The sequence below is a fragment of the Pelophylax lessonae genome (genome assembly GCF_965119305.1).
Source record: "Pelophylax lessonae genome assembly, chromosome: 10".
Classification (NCBI taxonomy): domain Eukaryota; kingdom Metazoa; phylum Chordata; class Amphibia; order Anura; family Ranidae; genus Pelophylax; species Pelophylax lessonae.
In genome coordinates, this window is record NC_138777.1 from 228,967,206 (window position 1) to 228,988,809 (window position 21,604).

The 21,604-nt window shown below is 47.3% G+C and overlaps 1 protein-coding gene across 6 annotated transcripts in view; it reads right to left on the reverse strand.

Annotated features, from left to right (window-relative positions):
- FHOD1 (formin homology 2 domain containing 1) overlaps positions 1-21,604 on the reverse strand; it is a 246,311-nt gene that overhangs the window by 50,834 nt on the left and 173,873 nt on the right. For 4 of the 6 annotated variants that reach the window (XM_082270034.1, XM_082270032.1, XM_082270036.1 and 1 more), the window contains exons 9-12: positions 21,283-21,306; positions 17,872-18,015; positions 2,651-3,012; positions 233-343 (exon numbers count right to left, since the gene is read on the reverse strand). In XM_082270034.1, coding sequence (XP_082126160.1) covers positions 233-343; positions 2,651-3,012; positions 17,872-18,015; positions 21,283-21,306 — 641 coding nt within the window. The remainder of the gene's footprint in view (positions 1-232; positions 344-2,650; positions 3,013-17,871; positions 18,016-21,282; positions 21,307-21,604) is intronic. The other 2 variants (XM_082270033.1, XM_082270037.1) reach the window with 1 other exon arrangement.

Here is a 21,604-nt window from a genome sequence, read left to right on the forward strand (position 1 = left end):
GTTACCCGAATACAGTGATCTCAAGCACTGTGACATCATTGACGTGTGCCCCTTTTTTTTCCCCTTTGACACATGGTTACCAAACCGGGACATGCTCCTGGGTGAGCATCCGATATATATCAGAGGATTAGGAAATGTGATTGTTGATCAATAGGGGCGGACTGACCCTTTACCTGGAATATAGAACTGTGGTCACCAGTCGTCATACACAGAGTCACAATAGACAACTTACTTAAATATCCCCCGATCGGCGATCACAGGCAAGTTGTCTGCCTCCGGGGTGGATTTAGACAGGGAAATATTACAGCTGCTGCTGTGAGTGCTGACACTTTCCGGGCTTGACCTGCACACAAGTGAAAAGGTTTTTATGTTATATCATTGCTTGCATTGACAGATACAACACATGCATTGAATGCAATAAAAATGTATACACGTGAACAAACACAGACGCCTGTGAAAAAAAATTACCAGTGTGATGCACATCAGCGTTGTGTCTCACAGCGCACAGCAACAGCCATGTGTTCAGCGCAGCTCATGTGAACCAGTAATGGAAGCATTCCCACAACTGTGCCATAGGTGGCAGCAATGAATTGTTTTAGGTGGTTGGAAACCTCAGACATGAAATATGAACAAAGCATATCCCTCTATAGCAGGGATCCGCAAACTACGGCCCTCCAGCTGTTGCAGAACTACACATCCCATGAGGCATTGTAAAACTCTGATATTCACAGACATGACTAGGCATGATGGGAATTGTAGTTCCTGAACAACTGGAGGGCCATAGTTTGAAGACCTCTGCTCTATAGTGCGTCTGTCACGCCGTGTCCAGGATTCGATCCCGAGACCTGGTGTTCCTAGGACGGTTCCCTATTGCCTGTGCCACTGTTGGCTGTCATCTAATCTAGTGATCCTATGAATCATTACTTCCCCTTCCTGTCTTCGCCCTACTATAGGTCTTGTTCCCTGGGTGATGGTGGTAAAACTTGGAATTCGTTGATTGCTGTTGCCGACTCTGCCTGTTACCGACCTTGCCTCTTGGACTACCCCTTTGGATTTCGTTGATTGCCGTTACAGACTCGGTCTGTTCCCGACCTTGCCTCTTGGACTACCCCTTTGGATTTCATTGATTGCCGTTGCCGACTCTGCCTGTTCCCGACCTTGCCTCTTGGACTACCCCTTTGGATTTCGTTGATTGCCGTTACAGACTCGGTCTGTTCCCGACCTTGCCTCTTGGACTACCCCTTTGGATTTCATTGATTGCCGTTGCCGACTCTGCCTGTTCCCGACCTTGCCTCTTGGACTACCCCTTTGGATTTCGTTGATTGCTGTTGCCGACTCTGCCTGTTCCCGACCTTGCCTCTTGGACTACCCCTTTGGATTTCATTGATTGCCGTTGCCGACTCTGCCTGTTCCCGACCTTGCCTCTTGGAATACCCCTTTGGATTTCGTTGATTGCCATTACCGACTCTGCCTGTTCCCGACCTTGCCTCTTGGACTACCCCTTTGGATTTCATTGATTGCCGTTGCCGACTCTGCCTGTTCCCGACCTTGCCTCTTGGACTACCCCTTTGGATTTCATTGATTGCCGTTGCCGACTCTGCCTGTTCCCGACCTTGCCTCTTGGACTACCCCTTTGGATTTCGTTGATTGCTGTTGCCGACTCTGCCTGTTCCCGACCTTGCTTCTTGGACTACCCCTTTGGATTTCATTGATTGCCGTTGCCGACTCTGCCTGTTCCCGACCTTGCCTCTTGGAATACCCCTTTGGATTTCGTTGATTGCCATTACCGACTCTGCCTGTTCCCGACCTTGCCTCTTGGACTACCCTTTTGGATTTCGTTGATTGCTGTTGCCGGCTCTGCCTGTTCCCGACCTTGCCTCTTGGACTACCCCTTTGGATTTCAATGATTGCTGTTGCCGACTCTGCCTCTTCCCGACCTTGCCTCTTGGACTACCCCTTTGGTTTTCGTTGATTGCCGTTGCTGACTCTGCCTATTCCTGACCTTGCCTATTGGACTACTCCTTTTAGATTTTCACAGATCTTGGTTTGCTGACTTCTCTCTCTACTAACTGTGAGTGCTTGTTTGGTGTTCCTTGATATAGCCTGTGTGCACTTTCTATTGAGGTCCCACATTCCTGGCTGTAGTATCTCAACCACCCTTCCACCTGATACTGGGAAAAGAAGACTACCAGTCAGGAAACCGGAGGGATGGTTAGAGTCTCCGGACAGACCTGGCATTGTCTCAATCCAGAGCACCAAGTGTCATTTCTGTCCACTGTCTCCTTCCTCTGCTACCACTTCAGACACATTTTAGGGCAATTCCAGATCTAACCTCCTCTCATTACGCACAAAAATTTGCCACAAAAACCCCTGCACCCCCCCACATCCTTCCGTTTGAAGGATGGGCTGGACACTACAATTGTTTGCCACCTAGCAGCTGCTCAGGGCCGTTCCAACTGTGCGTGCGCCCTCTCCTTCTCTAGTTGCACTCAGCTAGAAGAGAGCGCATGCGCATACTGAATGCATGTTCAGGTTTAATTTTAATTTTAATTTTAAAAATTTTAACTTTGGACTAAATACCCCAACAGGGTAATTTGCTTCTAAATTTCAGACCCCCCAAAAGAAAAGTCTACAGCAGACAACCACTTACAGTTCTGGTGAAGAGACGACGGGAGACTGTTCTTCTGGGCTACTCTCTCCGGCACTAGGAGGGGGACTCGGAGGCTGAGAATTCTCCAACACTGGCTGCTTGGGCGGTGAAGGCGGCACAATGCAGACTGTAGGCCTCTGCAAGGAGCTCGGTTTATAAGCAGATTGCACAGGGGTGGTTTTCTCCACAGGGGGCGCTGCTGGTGCAGTAACAGGATTGGTTTTAGCCCACATTTCGGCACTGTTGCCCATGGACCGCCTCGGGCGCCGGACCTCTTCACCCCCTAACGAATTCTTCCTTCGATCCTTGCGTGGGCCGCTGGAGGAATCCTCGCTGTTATCGTCCTCGAGTCTTAATGAGCTCTGCACAAAACACAGGGAGAGCCGTAAATAATAGGCGCCGAAAAAGTCCTGCTTAAGAGCACACACCACAAAAACAAGTCCGGCGGTTTACAACCATTTTAACCCTTTGATCGCCCCAGCCAGTGTCATTAGTACAGTGACAGTGCATTGTCCTATCACTGATCACTGTATTAGTGATGTCAGTGGCAGTTAGTGTCAGATTTCCTGCCACACTATCGCAATCCCAATAGCACTAAAGCACCAGGAGGGCCGCACTGCAACTCCAGCAAGGGTCAATAACCACCTCCCAGCCGGCCACTGTACATATATACGGCCGGGTGGGAGTCTTGTCCTTCTGATCGGACGTTCCGGAACGTCCTGCAGAAGGAGCAAGATCACGCCGCCACGGGCATGGGCAGCGGCGCAATCTCGATGTGCCTGTGTCCCTCGGACACAGAGCAACAAGTTTTGGCAAGAGGGCCCTGTGATTGGCCCTACTGATCACATGACGGCTGTGTCCAATCATAGCCGTCATGTAATGTAAATAAAGCCCTTGTAACGGCTTTGATCTCTTCTTCTCCTCACGCAGATCCCGTCAGTGAGGAAAAGAAGACGATCTGTGCTGCAGCCAGGGGATCAGTGAGTTTTTCTAATTACTCACTGATCCCGGTGGGGGGGGGGGGGGGGGTTGGGGGGGGGTCTGTGCTGGTAATCAGAACATTGATTACCAGTGAAGCCCTGGGGGGGGGGGGTGCCACTAGAGCCACCAGGGATGCCCACCCATGACCACCAGGGATGCCCACCATGGCCACCAGGGATGGCAATCAGGGCTCAGAGAGCCTGCCAGTGGTGCCCTCCCTATCAGTGCTGCCCACCAGTGCCATCTATCAGTGCTGCCCACCAGTGCCCATTATTGCCATCAGTGCCACCCACCAGTTCTGCCTATCAGTGCCCATCAGTGCCACCTATCAGTGCCGCCGATCGGTGCCCATCAGCGCTGCCTATCAGTGCCCACCAATGCTGCATATCAGTGCTACCTATCAGTGCCACATATCAGTGCCGCATATCAGTGCCACCCCATCAGTGCCTCCTCATCAGTGCCTGTCAGTGCGGCCTCATCAGTGCTCATCAGTGCAGGAAAAAACATATCTATTTACAAAATTTTATAACGTAAAACAAAAAAACTTCTTTTTTTTTTTTAAAACTTTTTGGTCTTTTTTTATTTGCGCACCAAAAAAGAAAAAACCTTGCGGTGATCAAATACCACCAAAAGAAAGCTCTATTTGTGGGGGGAAATGACAAAAATTTGGTTTAGGTACAGTGTTGCATGACCGCGTAATTGTCATTCAAAATGTAACAGCACTAAAAGCTGAAAATTGGTCTGGGAAGGAAGGGGTTTTAAGTGTCCAGTATTGAGGTAGTTAATGAATAAAATCCATGATACACAAATATGGCCTCTGTGGGAAGTGTGGCCACATCACCCCAGGAAAGTGATACACAATAAATATACAGCGCATCCGGAAAGTATTCACAGCGCTTCTCTTTTTCCACACTTTGTTATGTTACAGCCTTATTCCAAAATGGATTAAATTCATTATTTTCCTCAAAATTCTACAAACAATCCCCCATAATGACAACGTGAGAGAAGTTTGTTTGAAATCTTTGCAAATTTAATAAAAATAAATAAATCCCATGTACATAAGTATCGCAGCCTTTGCTCAATACTTTGGTGAATCTCCTTTGGCACCAATTACAGCCTCCAGTCTTTCTGAGTATGATGCTGCAAGCTTGGCACACCTATTTTCAGGCAGTTTCTCTTCTTTGCAGGACCTCTCACGCTCCATCAGGTTGGATGGGGAGCTTCGGTGCACAGCCATTTTCAGATCTCTCCAGAGATGTTCAATCGGGTTCAAGCCTGACTCAAGGGCATTCATAGAGTTGTCCCGTAGTCAATCCTTTGTTATCTTGGTTGTGTGCTTAGGGTCCTTGTCCTTTTGGAAGATGAACCTTCACCCCAGTCTGAGGTCCAGAGCGCTCTGGAGAAGGTTTTCATTAAGGATATCTCTGCTGCATTCATCTTTCCCTCAATCCTGACTAGTCTCCCAGTTCCTGCCGCTGAAAACATCCCCACAGAATGATGCTGCCACCACCATGCTTCACTGTAGGGATGGTATTGGCCAGGTGATGAGCGGTGCCTGGTTTCCTCCAGACATGATGCTTGCCATTCAAACCAAGGAGCTCAATCTTTGTTTCATCAGAGCAGAGAATTTTGTTTCTCATGGTCTGAGTCCGTCAAGTGCCTTGTAGCAAACTCCAGGTGGGCTGTCATGGGCCTTTTACTGAGGAGTGGCTCCTGTCTGGCCACTCTACCATACAGGCCTGATTGGTGGAGTGCTGCAGAGATGGTTGTTCTTCTGGAAGGTTCTCCTCTCTTCACAGAGAAACGCTGGAGCTCTGTCAGAGAGACCATTGGGTTCTTGGTCACCTCCATGACTAAGGCCCTTCTCCCCCCATCCCTCAGTTTGGCCGGGCGGCCCGCTCTAGGAAGAGTCCTGGTGGTTCCAAACATCTTCCATTTATGGATGATGGAGGCCACTGTGCTCATTGGGACAGAAATGTTTCTGTACCCTTCCCCAGATTTGTTCCCCCATACAATCCTGTCTCGGAAGTCTACAGACAATTCCTAGGACTTCATGGCTTGGTTTGTGCTCTGACATGCAATACTAATAGTGGGACCTTATATAGACAGGTGTGTGCCTTTCCAAATCATGTCCAATCAACTGAATTTACCGCAGGTGGACTCCAATCAAGATGTAGAAACATCTTAGGATGATCAGTGGAAACAGGATGCACCTGAGCTCAACTTTGAGTGTCATGGAAAAGGCTGTAATACTTATGTACATGGAAGGTTTCCCTTTTTTATTTTTAATAAATTTGCAAAGATTTCAAACAAACTTCTTTCACGTGGTCATTATGGGGATTTGCTTGTAGAATTTTGAGGAAAATAATTAATTTAATCTATTTTGGAATAAGGCTGTAACAAAATGTGGAAAAAGTGAATCACTGAATACTTTCCGGATTCGCTGCACACCTACAACAAACACCATGGCATTCCAAGGGCAGTGTGAGCTCCAAAGACGACAGGTATGTCTCCTGACACTTCAGGCTGAGTCACCGCAGCCACCTCCTGACGAAGTCATCTGACGTAACGCGTACGGGGGAGGGGCCTACTCTGTGAACGTCAGACTCAGGGAGGTTCTGCCGCCGAGTACTATGAGCTGTTAGGAGCCCGCACTGCTTAAGTGCCAGTATATGTAAATGTATCTCTTTCTTTTGCCTAAATAAAGCATTTAAACAGAGAGCACTAGATCCTTTTTCCCTTTATTTTGCTGAGTTCCTGTCGCACTCGGAGTGTCAGTAAAAGGAGAAGTGGAAGGAGAGGAATAACAGGCTGCTTGTCCATTGTTATTATCCTAATGCGTGCATGACTCCTTGGAGTCTATCCTTGAGGTGAGCTGCGAATCTTGCACTAATCACTGGGAGCACTTGATTGGAGTGTGGAGCACGCTTTCACTACAATTTGGATAATGAATGAAGTTATTTTGATTTTTTGATCTATTTAAGATTGAGTTTGGGACTCTTTTTTATAATCACTTTGTCACAAACAATTGGACTTTTGATTTTGCACTAGATTTGCACTTGGCATTTATATTGGAATTTAACCACTTAAGCCCCGGAAGATTTTACCCCCATTCCGACCAGGGGGTATTTTGCGATTCGGCACTGCGTGACTTTAACGGACAATTGCGCGGTCGTGCGACGCTGTACCTAAACGAATTTGACGTCCTTTTTTTCCCACAAACAGAGCTTTCTTTTGGTGGTATTTGATCACCTGTGCAATTTTTTGATCATGCGCTATAAACAAAAAAGCGTGACAATTTTGCAAAAATAACAATATTTTTCACATTATTTTATATGAAATTCCCCCCAAAAAAATGTAAAAATCTAAATTTTTTAACATTTTCGGCCAATTTGTTTTATACTACATATGTTTGGTAGAAGAAAAAAAAACGCAAAAAGCGTATTTTGATTGGTTTGCGCAAAATTTATCGCGTTTAGTAACAAAGGGAAAGATTTGTCATTTTTTTTTTTTTTTAACGCGTAATGGCGGCGATCTGAAATTTTTTTTGCGGGACTGCGACATTGGGGCGGACAGATCGGACCCTTGACTGACATTTGACACTTTTGGGGTTACCAGTGACATTTATACAGTAATCAGTGCTATACATATGCACTGTTACTGTAAAATGACACTGGTAGTGAAGGGGTTAACTTTATTTGAGAGGGAGGGGCTATGTGTGTCCCTAGGAGCGTGATTCTAACTGTGATTGGCTGTGGCTTGAGCTGTAGGAACAGTGATCAACGGTCCTACATAGTAGAACCGTATGATCACTGTTTCTACACAGGGGAGAATGACAGGCGGCTTGTTTACATAAGCCGCCTGCCTTTCTCACTCTCCACCGACGATCGTCGAGTGACCGGCGGACATCGGGCCAGCCGGTCACGCGCGGCGGGGGGGGGGGGGGGGGGGGGGGGGTCCGTGACCGCGCGGGAGATCGCCTCCGGCGGCGCGCGCTTGCTTCCCAGAGCCTCACAGGCTAGTGACGTACCGGTACGTCACTTTGCCTGTGAGGGGCTGACCGCCGCAGTATATGTACTTGCGGTGGTCGGCAAGTGGTTAAATATATTTGGATTTTGTCTACACCCAAAATTATACTTTTTGCGTATGTATTTAGTTAATAACCCTGATTGTTTTTTTCACTTGGCGCAGCAATATTGATTTATTTATTTGTATTCACTGGTATTTTGTGTTTAGCACTGATTGTTTGCTGCCTTGTGTAAATATTTTCATTGGAATATTTATTTATGTGGTTTGCGCTGATTATTACACATTTTTGATTTGTACATGGAATGTTTCCCTTTTTTATTTTTAATAAATTTGCAAAGATTTCAAACAAACTTCTTTCACATTGTCATTATGGGGGAACTGTTTGTAGAATTTTGAGGAAAATAATGAATTCAATCTATTTTGGAATGAGGCTGTAACAAAACGTGGAAAAAGTGAATCACTGTGAATACTTTCCGGATGCGCTGCACACCTACAACAAACACCATGGCATTCCAAGGGCAGTGTGAGCTCCAAAGACGACAGGTATGTCTCCTGACACTTCAAGCTGAGTCACCGCAGCCACCTCCTAGTGACAGAATCCACAAAGACCAGCGAGTAAATATTAAGCTCCAGGTTCTCTGCCAGGGTATGTGAGTAATAATCTCTCCCTCCGTTATCAATCTCCGTTATCAGACTGCCTGAATCTCAGCAAACAGTGACTGTTGCTAATGATCGGTCAGAAGGAACAGTGTCACTACAAATTAAAGTGAACCTGTCATGGACACCAGCCTGACCATGACAAATTGCTGGTACAGAAAAAGCAGAAGGTGCTAGAGTAACATGTTTTCCCTCAATTCCCCTGTGATGAATGACCCCGGAGGCAACATGTATTACATCACTTCTGGGGTCACAGCCCCTCTTTTCTCAGCTAGTGTAGCCGAAGATGCAGCTAAGTAAGCACAATTTCTGCTTGATTAGCTGCATTAAGGAGAAAGGTGAAACACTGGGGTCTTTGACCCCTGATGTCTCCATAAAGAGGGCCTGTCACCTTCCCAATGCTATTACCCAGGGGGCTTGTTAGCCATAAAGTTTAGGGAGTTGTAAAGTTAGACGTTTTTTTTTTTTATCTTAACCACTTCTGGACCAGAAGATTTTCCCCCCTTTATGACCAGGCCATTTTTTGCGATTCGGCACTGCAATACTATAACGCAATACAATTGCGCAGTTGTGCGACGCTGTACCCAAACACAATTGATGTCCTTTTTTCCCTACAAATAGAGCTTTCTTTTGGTGGTATTTGATCACCTCTGCGATTTTTATTTTGTGCGCTATAATCAAAAAAAGAGCAACAATTCTGAAAAAAAGAAAAAAATATATTTTTTACTTTCGGCTATAAAACATTCCCAAAAAAAAAAAAAAAAAAGATTAAAAAAATCTGATTTTTTTCATCATTTTAGGCCAGTTAGTATTCTGCTACATATTTTTAGTAAAGAAAAATCCCAATAAGTGTATTTTAAATGGTTTGCGCAAAAGTTATCACGTCTACAAACTAGGGTGAACGATTTTTTTTTTTTTACTAGTAATGGCGGCGATCTGCGATTTTTAGCAGGACTGCGACATTGCAGCGGACAGATCCGACCCCTGACATTTTTTACACTTTTGGTGACCAGTGACATTACTACATCAGTGCTAAAAATATGCACTGTTACTGTAATAATGACACCGGCAGGTGAAGGAGTTAACCTAGGGGTGATCAAAGGATTAAATGTGAGCCTAAGGGAGTGTATTCTAACTGTATGGGGGATGGGCTTGTGAAATGAACACAGAGACCTGCGATCCTATATAGAAGGATCACAGGCGTTCTGTAATAATTTCAGAGAGAACGGTCTGCTGTATTTTATTTTTTTTTTTTCCAGAATTACTGTTTGTTTGGTTTTTTTTTTGTTTATTTGTTTTCTAGCGCAAAAAAATAAAATAAAAACGCAGAGCTGGTCAAATACCACCAAACAAAAGCTATTTTTGTGGAGAAAAAAGTACATTTGGGTGCAGTGTCGCAACTGTGCAATTGTCAGGTAAAGTAACGCAGCGCCATATCTCAAAAAATGGCCTGGTCATGAAGGGGGGGGGGGGGCGTAAACCTTCTGGGGCTAAAGTGGTTAAACAAAAGGTGCCAAAACCATTCATTTTCCACCATCAATCACTTGCCAATGGCAGAATGAATTTAGTAAAGTTTTAATGTAAAAAAAAAAAAAAAAAATTATATATATATAGTCTCTCCCTCTGTCTTCCTATTCCTCTTTCTTCTCCCCTCCACACTTCCCCTTCCCTCTCCTCCCCCCCAGACATCCCTGGAACGTTTGCAAAGGTCATCACTCCCTCCTTTGCAATACCTGCTGGTACCCCTAATAAGGCCCCTTAATACCTGGGCATTCTTTTATTGGCTGGTGTCCATCCTCTGATCTCCGACACAGAAAGTTCCCCGTTGGGGGTGTCGGATCCCAGCGTGATTCAAAATCCAGATTTATTGACTGGACATCCAAATTATGACAATCGTGACAAGGTAGACGCGTTTCACACACTGACTGTGTGCTTAATCATTATTAATGATTAAGCACACAGTCAGTGTGTGAAACGCGTCTACCTTGTTACGATTGTCATAATTTGGATGTCCAGTCAATAAATCTGGATTTTGACTCAACCTGGAGTGCTGCCAATTCCTTTTCCTTTATCAAGTTTTCACGGAGGAGAGCCGGGGCATGCACCTGTGTGAGTCATCAGGCAATTACACCACCTTGAGCAGTGAGTTCTTGTCTGTTCAACCAGAATGATTCACCCGCTCCAAAACCCCAGATTTTGCTTACAGCTGGGATATTTCTATATATATGACCTTATATATGCTGTATTTTTCAATTCTTGTTTCCAGGATGCCTTATTATTCTCTTCTTTTTTTTTTAGGTGAATTCTATATAGCCGTGTTTTCATGTCGCAACATTTCTATTCTCACTTTTGGCTTACTTTGCACTGTACTGTTTTTTTGTACTTTTCTAAATGTTCAATAAACTATTTTAAAAAACAAAATTAGTTTGGCGTTTTTAATCTGATTAACAAAGGCTGATCTGGCTTCACTCGTTACAGACTGACATGAAGCAAGATACGAATCCTTTGACATTTGTCTGACAATAATAAATGTATAAGTTCCAAAATGACAGTAGCACCAGAAATAGTAAAAACAAACACTCCCAGGTCCCCTGCAGCCAGCGAGTAACAGTACAGACTGCGGCCAGCGAATTCCCGATTTCCACCTTCCTGCTATCCACCTTCCGTTATTGACTTAAAAGGATCGACTTCATCCTTATCTGTCCAAAGACAAACAGAGAGCAGAGCGGAAGACTGGAAGAGGAAATCGCGGCAAAGACAAACAGTACTTTGAGGTCTGATACGGTGCAGAGAGTCTAAAAGAAAATATAGGAAACCAGCAAAACAGACAATGACACAAACTTTGTAAAGGACAATGTGAGATGGGCGATTTTGCACTTACCTTTTTAACGACTAGGGTCCCTGGCGATTTGTCGCTGTTAGTGCTACAGGATTGGGTTGGTGTACACATCGACCTCTTTCAGTCATTTGAAGCTAAGCTATAGAGGTAAAGGCTAGATTGCCTTGAAGTGGTTGTAAACCCACCCTTATAACTTGTACCTATAGGTAAGCCTATAATAAGCCCATATAAACTTGCACCGTGCCGTTTCTTCAGAGCCCTGTGCCGTGACCGGCGACACCCACGGGCATGCGCAGGAGTGACATCACGCAGCTCCGGGCAGTAATACAGCCGGAGTCCGCAGACACCATCTGAACCAAATAAGTTTATCTTGGTCTCATCAGACCACAGGACATGGTTCCGGTAATCCATGTCCTTAGTCTGCTTGTCTTCAGCAAACTGTTTGCAAGCTTTCTTGTGCATCATCTTTAGAAGAGGCTTCCTTCTGGGATGACAGCCATGCAGACCAATTTGATGCAGTGTGCGGCGTTTGGTCTGAGCACTGACAGGCTGACCCCCCCCCCCCACCCCCCCACCCCTTCAACCTCTGCAGCAATGCTGGCAGCACTCATACGTCTATTTCCCAAAGACAACCTCTGGATATGACGCTGAGCATGTGCACTCAACTTCCTTGGTCGACCATGGCGAGGCCTGTTCTGAGTGGAACCTGTCCTGGTAAACCGCTGTATGGCCTTGGCCACCGTGCTGCAGCTCAGTTTCAGGGTCTTGGCAATCTTCTTATAGCCTAGGCCATCTTTATGTAGAGCAACAGTTCTTTTTTTTTAGATCCTCAGAGAGTTCTTTGCCATGAGGTGCCATGTTAAACTTCCAGTGACCAGTATGAGAGAGTGAGAGCGATAACACCAAATTTAACACACCTGCTCCCCATTCACACCTGAGACCTTGTAACACTAACGAGTCACATGACACCGGGGAGGGAAAATGGCTAATTGAGCCCAATTTGTACATTATCACTTAGGGGTGTACTCACTTTTGTTGCCAGCGGTTTAGACATTAATGGCTGTGTGTTGAGTTATTTTGAGGGGACAGCAAATTTACACTGTTATACAAGCTGTACACTCACTACTTTACATTGTAGCAAAGTGTCATTTCTTCAGTGTTGCTACATGCAAAGATATAAACAAAATATTTACATGTGTGAGGGGTGTACTCACATTTGTGAGATACTGTGTATATATATATATATATATATATATATATATATATATATATATATATATATATATATATATAAAATGTTTCTTTATTTAACCCCTTATTAACTCTTAGTTTACTCAAATCAGTTTTAGTCCCCTCCTCTCTTCAACTATTATTTTCCTGCTGATTTTTTTGTGGTTTCTAGCTGAAGACTGGCACCTGGAAGAAGCAGGTGAGAAGATGCCGGCGCCGTTGGGACCCCTGGCGTCGGACTGTTGGGAATGAGTATTGTGACTTTGGTTCTACTGTAAGTGGTTAAGCCACTGTCATATCTTCATATAACCTTCTGTGGTTAATAATGCTCTGCGCTCCAGTATCTGTGTTTTATAGAAAAAAAAAAATGCTGTTCTGTACCTGATTTAAGAGTGCCGCTCGGCGCTCACGTAACCGGCCGCCTCTCCCCTCTCCTGATCTGACCGCTAGAGCGGGAGGGGCCGAGAAACCCCCGCTGACATCAGTTCGGAGGGGAGGAGAATAGGAAGAGAGGAGGAAAGGAGGAGGAGGAGAGGAGGAGAAGAGGAAGAAGAGGAGGAGAAGAGGAAGAAGAGGAGGAGAAGAGGAAGAAGAGGAGGAGAAGAGGAAGAAGAGGAAGAGAAGAGGAAGAAGAGGAGGAGAAGAGGAAGAAGAGGAGGAGAAGAGGAAGAAGAGGAGGAGAAGAGGAAGAAGAGGAGGAGAAGAGGAAGAGAGGAGGAGAAGAGGAAGAGAGGAGGAGAGAGGCGGCCGGTCACGTGAGTGCTGTGCGGCACTCTGAATTCGGGTATAGAACAGCATTTTTTTAATAAAACACAGACACTGGGGCACACAGCATTATTCTTCACAGAGGATTATATAAAATATTAAAAGTAATTTCGGCAGCAGGAGGGGAGGGGAGGGGGCGGGCGCTGTCACTAGCTGAAATGCAGGGAGGGAGGGGGGAAAGGAGGACAGGAGAGCTGCAGATGACGGATGCGGGTGTCAGGGCTCAGCAGCCATGGTATGTGGTGAGTTTACAGGGGGGAGGCAGGAACCAGGCAGGATCAGCCAGGTTTTTCAGGTGATAGAAGGGGCCAATTTACACAGCACAAACACTGTGCTGTATAACGCTTCAAAGGAATAGAATCCATTTTTTTTTTTTTTTTTTGGGGTAACAAACACTTTAACTGAGACAATTCAGAACTGTCCTGCAAGCTCCGGAAACAATTACAAAGGGGCCCGCATCAATCTCCGTTATAAAAGACTATAGCATAACAATATCATCTATTAAAATTATTATTATACAGGATTTATATAGCGCCAACAGTTTACGCAGTGCTTTACGACAGTGGTCCTCAACCCTGGCCTACAGGGCCCACTAACAGGCCAGGTTTGCAACATAACTGAAATACATCCCAGGTGATATCATTTGCTGCTCAGTGATTGCAGTATTCTATTCTGCTTCTCCCCAAGGTAATACCTAAAATCTGGCCTGTTAGTGGGCCCTGTAGGCCAGGGTTGAGGACCACTGCTTTACGATGAAAAGAGGGACAGCACAATTTACAATACAGTTCAATACAAAAGGAATAGGAGGGCCCTGCTCATGAAGCTTACACTCTAAAGGGAGGGGCAGGTGGTACAAAAGGTAGTGGCTGTAAGGGAGAGGACTCAAGTACAGATTTTAGGTGGAGGTGGGGTAGGCTTCCCTGAATAAGTGTGTTTTCAAGGATCTCCTAAAGGTGGACAGGGTAGGAGCTGACCGGACATACTGGGGCAGGGAGTTCCAGAGGATGGGAGAGGCTCTTGAAAAGTCCTGGAGGCAGTGGGCAGTGTAGGGATTAACTCAGAAAAGCTGAAAACATGACTTGATGGGGATAATCACTGTAGTTGCAAGCAGTGAAGAAGTTGCAATCAGCACCGAGTACCAGTACTAGATTATATAGAGGAAACCCTGGCAAATGCATGGAGGGTGTACAAACCCCATGCAAGAACTTTCCTTGGTGGGAACTGAACCCTGGACCCCTGCACTGTACAGTCAGCCAAGCATAATGGTTTATGAGATCAGCAGGGCCATCCCTCTAATCTTTGTCAGCAATGCATTCTAACAACGCACCTCCACAGCAAACCTCAGCGGCCATGCGGTAACTGTGGTGTAAACGGGCTCTAAATCAAGCTGTCGTCTTCTCATTTGATGTACAGAATGTACAAATCCATACCTTGTTTTGCAATTGTTAAACAGGTTTAAATAAGACCCCCCTGGGGGTGAACGGAAGATAGAAGAGCGCGATCCTTCTGTAATCCGAGCAGAAACTGACAAAGGAGCTGTCAGGGATCATCACCCGCAGCCGCCGTCAATCTTCATTATCCACAAGACGGACCTGTTGTGACGCAAGCACCTGTTTTCACTATTATGACTTGAAACGGACATCGCTATCTTCTGGCACAATGTATATACAACGACCAATCAAATCATTACTTTTAAAATGAATGGATTCTATTCAGCCAAAAAAATCATTGGTGTCATGCCGCTGGCTCTGCCAAAGTGGAATTGGACCCAGAACTATGTAGACACCATCAAGGTCAATCGGCCACAGTATGGTAAACCCCTAGGCAACCTCTGACGTAAAGTTTGTTTGAAAATGATTGCTATAGAGTACTTGAGTGACAGCTGTGGGTCTGCTGAGACTGCTGAGATTCAATCCAAGATGGCGGCACCCAGCAGCAGTCTTCCGACTTTTGGATGTCCACACAAGAAAGGCTTTTACCGATAAATAATATGCCTAAAATACGTTAACACTGCGCTCTAGGTAGGGATTTTATTGCACAGTTCTTGGTCCACTTTGGACCAATGTACACTCACCGCCCACTTTATTAGGTCTACCTTGCTAGTACCGGGTTGGACCCCCTTTTGCCTTCATTCTTCGTGGCATAGATTCAACAAGGTGTTGGAAACGTTCCTCAGAGATTTTGCTCCATAGTGACATGATGGCATCACACAGTTGCTGCAGATTTGTCAGCTGCACATCTATGATGCCAATCTCCAGTTCCACCACATCCCAAAGGTGCTCTATTGGATGAGATGTGGTGAGTGTGGAGGCCATTGGAGTACAGTGACCGGATCTGTTGAGTGTGGAGGCCATTGGAGTACAGTGACCTCAGTGGTGAGATGATTGGAGCTTTGTGACATGGTGCATTATCCTGCTGGAAGGAGCCATCAGAAGATGGGGACACTGTAGTCATAAAGGGATGGACATGGGCAGCAACAATACTCAGGTAGGTCGTGGCATTTAAACGCTGCTCAATTGGTACTAAGGGGCCCAAAGTGTGCCAAAAAATATCCCCTGCACCATTACACCACCAGCCTGAACCGGTGATACAAGGCGGGATGGATCCATGCTTTCATGTTGTTTACGCCAAATTCTGACCCTCCCATCTGAATGTTGCAGCTGAAATCGTGACTCATCAGACCAGGGCTCTCCTCTCTTCAATGCCGTCAGCATGAGGAAACGAATGGCGATAACCGACTTCTGTTTACATTTGTGATTAGCTGTGATTGGACAAAGCTTATCACATGGTAGAGTGTAGCTATCATTCGCCTATAGCGCGGTCAGCAAGGGGTTAAACCGCCTTTGTCCTGGATTTCTTCATAAAATGTTCACCATAGGCCTGTTGAAACTGAGCTGAAGGTTCTCCCGCACTTTGATGCCAATCTGCTGCTCCGAATTCCCGTCAATCCTGGATGTGCGGCCGTTTCTTTTCTTACCAGCACTTCTGCACTGATTGCCTAGGTGAGAATGACATTTGCGTGCCCCCACCTCATTTCCTGAATAAGGCACATGTGCAGATGTGCCGCAGGGCTTCAGGTCTCAAGTGAGCCCTGTGACACGTGCAAAACCTTGTTCTTGTTAGTCCATGTGGGCAGATGTGCCAAAGGGCTCAGCCAGGACCTGAAGGCTATGCAGAGACCTTTGGCACACCTTTGCATGTGCTAAAAGAATGAAGATGAAAGGGGTCAGAAGTACTTCTAAATACACATATAGGGGATGATTTACTAAAACTGGAGAGTGAAAAATCTGGTGCAGCTCTGCATGGTAGCCAATCAGCTTCTAACTTCAGCTTGTTTGATTAACCACTTGCCTACCGGCACTTTTTCCCCCTTTCTGCACAGGGCAATTTTCAGCTTTCAGCGCTGTCACACCCTGAACGGCAATTGCGCGATCATGCAACACTGCACCAAATTTTTATGATTTTTGTGGACACTAATGAGGACGCGCTGATGAGGCTGCACTGATAGGTGGCACTAATGGGCTTCGATAGGCAGCACTGAAGGGTACTGAGAGGTGGCACTGATAGGAAGCACTGACAGGCAGCATTGATAGGTGATACTGATGAGGCATTGATTGGCTGCACTGGTGGGCACCGATTGGCTGCACTGGTGGGCACCGATTGGCTGCACTGGTGGGCACCGATTGGCTGCACTGGTGGGCACCGATTGGCTGCACTGGTGGGCACCGATTGGCTGCACTGGTGGGCACCGATTGGCTGCACTGGTGGGCACCGATTGGCTGCACTGGTGGGCACCGATTGGCTGCACTGGTGGGCACCGATTGGCTGCACTGGTGGGCACCGATTGGCTGCTCTGGTGGGCACCGATTGGCTGCTCTGGTGGGCACCGATTGGCTGCTCTGGTGGGCACCGATTGGCTGCACTGGTGGGCACCGATGGGACCAATGTCCCTTTAATTGAAGCCAGTTATCGGCTTTCTTCCTCTCTCCTCACACTGCCACTGTGAGGAAAGGAAAGCAGATAACCGGCTTGTGTTTACATCCTGTAATTAGCTGTCATTGGCTGACAGTTGATGACGTGGTAACGGGCCGCTGTCATTGGCCCTTCACCCTGATCTGTGATCAGTTGAGTCCCATGAACTCGGCAATTTACGGGAGGACTTCCATGTCCGCCCTCCCGGCAAAGGGTACCCATCTTTCCGCTATAGCGAGGGCAAGAAGCGATTAAGCTTGGACAATAAAACCTGGAATCTGATTGGTTTCTATGCAGAGCTGCACCAGGTATTACACTCTCGAGGTTTAGTAGATCAGCCCCATAATCTCTTAGGAAGATTATTGTTGAAATGAAGGGGATGTACAACTTACAAAACAATGTTAAATAATTATTACAGTTTGGCTCCTGTAGTAACATTAAACATGAGAAAAATGTATGTCTGGAAGGGATGTGATCTGTCAGCAGACAGCTCCGCAGGCTCATTACTGACAGCACCTAATCCCTCACGTGCCGCTGCCGGTAAAGAATGAAGACGGCTTCCTGGGGGAGACGAGAAGCCGCTGGATGTTGTGACGGACAGAAATCCAGACATCTGGAAGAGACAACGTCCGACACGTCCCGGAACTCAGGAGGAAATCACAGCTCGGGGATATTACTCAGCTGTCAGCCCTTTTCCTGTGGAGGGGGGGGGGGGGGGAACGCGATTATGGCAAAGCCTTGCACTGACCTCATAGATAGCCAGCCGCTGCTTGAGATCGGGGTCCGTCCCCTTGCTGTTCATGTGTCGCTGGATCAGCTTCTCCATCCCCTGCTGCTCCAGACAGTCGGTGACGTCATAGAAGGAGTCCTGGTCAGGAAGAGCGGCGAGCGTCTGCACAAACACAAACGTAGCAGTTAGAGAGCTGTACAAACAACGGGCACCCCGCTATTGTCGGGGATCACAGTCAAACAATGAGCAACAGTCTAATGAGGCATGGTCACACAACGGCTCTCCGGCTCCCGGGGAACTACAGGGCTCAGCATGCCTTGGCAGCCACTAGTTCCCCGACTGCAGGTTGAGTTCTGGTTTATTCAACCTTAATGTAAGCTATAAAGGTCACTTGAAGTGTGATTCACCTTTCAAACCAATTTGATATTCTAAGGCAAGGATCCTCGAACTACGGCCCTCCAGCTGTTGTGGAACTACACATTCCCAGGAGGCATTGTAAAACTCTGACATTCACAGACATGACTAGGCATGATGGGAATTGTAGTTCCTGAACAACTGGAGGGCCATAGTTTGAAGACCTCTGTTCTAAGGCAAGGATGGCAGTGAATAATGGCTAATTGTTTTTTTTAAACCCTATGCATGTACAGGCTTTTGAAGTATCTACAGCATTTAGTTGGATATATTTTAATGCCCATTGCATCGAATGTGTCTACAGCTGTCAACATTCCATTGAATCCAATGTCCCCAATCCAGCAAGTCAATGTCTAAAGCCCCATTCCAGGAAAAATGACACTGCACGGGATACCTGCGTGATTATGTCCAGGGGGACAGTAAAAGGATTTTTACTTACCCGGTTCTCTGCTCCCCCGACAAACAGCACGCCCCTATGCCCCAACAATGAACTGTCCCTCGGCGTCTTCAAATCCAAAGCAGGGCTAAGTTCCCTGCATTGGTCTAGATAACAGCAGGGGCATCCCTCTGCCATAGTGCAGAGAAGAGGAGGCTGCAGGAGCGGGGGATCAGGTAAGCTAAACTGCTTTATCCAATCTGCCTAGACATAAATTAGCAGTTTTTACAGAGGCGTAACTAGAACCTTCAGGGCCCTGATGCAAGAAACCATGAAGGGCCCCCCAGACCCCTGGCCGGGGCCCTTACCTTCAAGCCCAGGGCTCTTCCCACTTATCCTGGGGCTCTTTACACTCATTGCATGGCCTTTTATTACGGTCCCGCAGCAGGATTCTTTCACAAGTTCTGCAGTGGGCCCCCTTCCTGCAATCTTGGGGCCTCCCCACAGTGGTGCAATGCCAGGGTCCGGTTGCAAGTGTGACCTTTGCGATCCTGGAAGTTCACCCACTGGTTTGCTACCGGGCCCCCTGGAGCATGGGGCCCGGTAGCGATTGCAACCCCTGCAACCCCTGTAGTTACGCCCCTGAGTTTTTACTTTTCTGAAGTTAAGCTTTAAAAGGTTTGTTCACCTTTTCCGAGAAAAAATTAAAAAGTGGACACCCTAAATAGCAACCCCCCCCCCCCTCAGTCACTGCCTCCCTACACCCTCTCTACACCCATGGTCACCGACACCTTAAACCCTTCCTAACCCCCCACCGGTCACCAACACCTTACACCCTCCCTAACCCCCCACCGATCACCACCTTACACCCTCCCTAACCCCCCCCACCGGTCACCAACACCTTACACCCTCCCTAACCCCCCACCGGTCACCAACACCTTACACCCTCCCTAACCCCCCACCGGTCACCGACACCTTACACCCTCCCTAACCCCCCCCACCGGTCACCAACACCTTACACCCTCCCTAACCCCCCACCGGTCACCAACACCTTACACCCTCCCTAACCCCCCACCGGTCACCGACACCTTACACCCTCCCTAACCCCCCACCGATCACCACCTTACACCCTCCCTAACCCCCCCCACCGGTCACTATCACCCTACACCCTCCCTAACCCCCCCACCGGTCACTATCACCCTACACCCTCCCTAACCCCCCCACCGGTCACCAACACCTTACACCCTCCCTAACCCCCCCACCGATCACCAACACCTTACACCCTCCCTAACCCCCCACCGGTCACCATCACCTTACACCCTCCCTAACCCCCCACCAGTCACTATCACCCTACACCCTCCCTAACCCCCCACCAGTCACCATCACCCTACACCTGCCCTTGCCCCCCCGTGACAAACACCCTATACTACCCATCCCCCAGCCACTAACACCCTACACCCTCCCTACATCCAGCTCACTAACGCCCTTCACCCTCCCTACCCCCTGGTCACTAACATCCTACAACCCTCCCCCTGGTCACTGACATCTACACCCTCCCCACCCCTTGATCACTATCACCCTACACCTTCCTTAACCCCCACCGGTTACTATCACCTTACACTCTCCCTAACCTCATGGGTCACTATCACCTTACACCCTCCCTAACCCCCAGCAGTCACTATCACTTTACACCCTCCCTAACCCCGACCAGTCACTAACATCCTACACCCTCCCTAACCCCCACCAGTCACTATCACCTTACACCCTTCCTAGCCCCTCGGTGACTAACCCTCTACACTACCCAACCTCCCAGCCATTAACACCCTACACCCTCCCTACCCCTTGGTCACTAACGCCCTACACCCTCCCTCAGGTCATTAACACCCTACATCCTGCCTACCCCCTGGTCACTATCACCCTGCACCCTCCCTACCCCTCTGGTGACTAACACCCTACACTACCCCCCCCCCTTGCCACTAACACCCTACACTGACCCCCTGATCACTAACACCCTACACTGACCCCCTGATCACTAACACCCTACACTGACCCCCCTGATCACTAACACCCTACACTAACCCCCTGATCACTAACACCCTACACTGACCCCCTAATCACTAACACCCTACACTGACCCCCTAATCACTAACACCCCACACTGACCCCCTGATCACTAACACCCTACACTGACCCCCTGATCACTAACACCCTACACTGACCCCCTGATCACTAACACCCTACACTGACCCCCTGATCACTAACACCCTACACTGACCCCCTGATCACTAACACCCTACACTGACCCCCTGATCACTAACACCCTACACTGACCCCCTGATCACTAACACCCTACACTGACCCCCTGATCACTAACACCCTACACTGACCCCCTGATCACTAACACCCTACACTCGCCCTACCCCCTGGTCACTAACACAATAGATATTTCAAGAGCCTGTACAAGCAAAAGCTGCTTAAAACTAAAGAGTCAAAAGCTAATTAAACAGTTATTTTGTGTTTTCATCCAACAATATCAAATTCCTAAAAAAGAATGGAAAAGGGGGGGGGGGGCAGGGTTACACAGTCCAGAGCACACCAAATTCAAAACTGGAAAAGGACTTCACCGCTATTAGAGAACTCACCTTCACTCCTGAATATTGGATTTGCTAAAAAAGACAATAGCTGGATTAGAAGCTCCCAGGAACACATACTTCGGGCAAGTTAGGGGCATGCATACTGGTGAGCGGCCATCATTCCACGCAGTGCTTCTCCATTCAGGCAGAGTTACACACACAGTCATGTCCAATGCGTTTCAGGACCAGCAAGCTTTTAAGCGATAAGGGTGGTCACACACATAGCAGCAAAGTGCTCGGAATAATGGGGGGTGGGGTATATTGTGATGTCAGAGCCATTATCTATAGCCAAAAATTTAGTTTTGAGTAGTGTAGGAAATAGTTAAAGGGT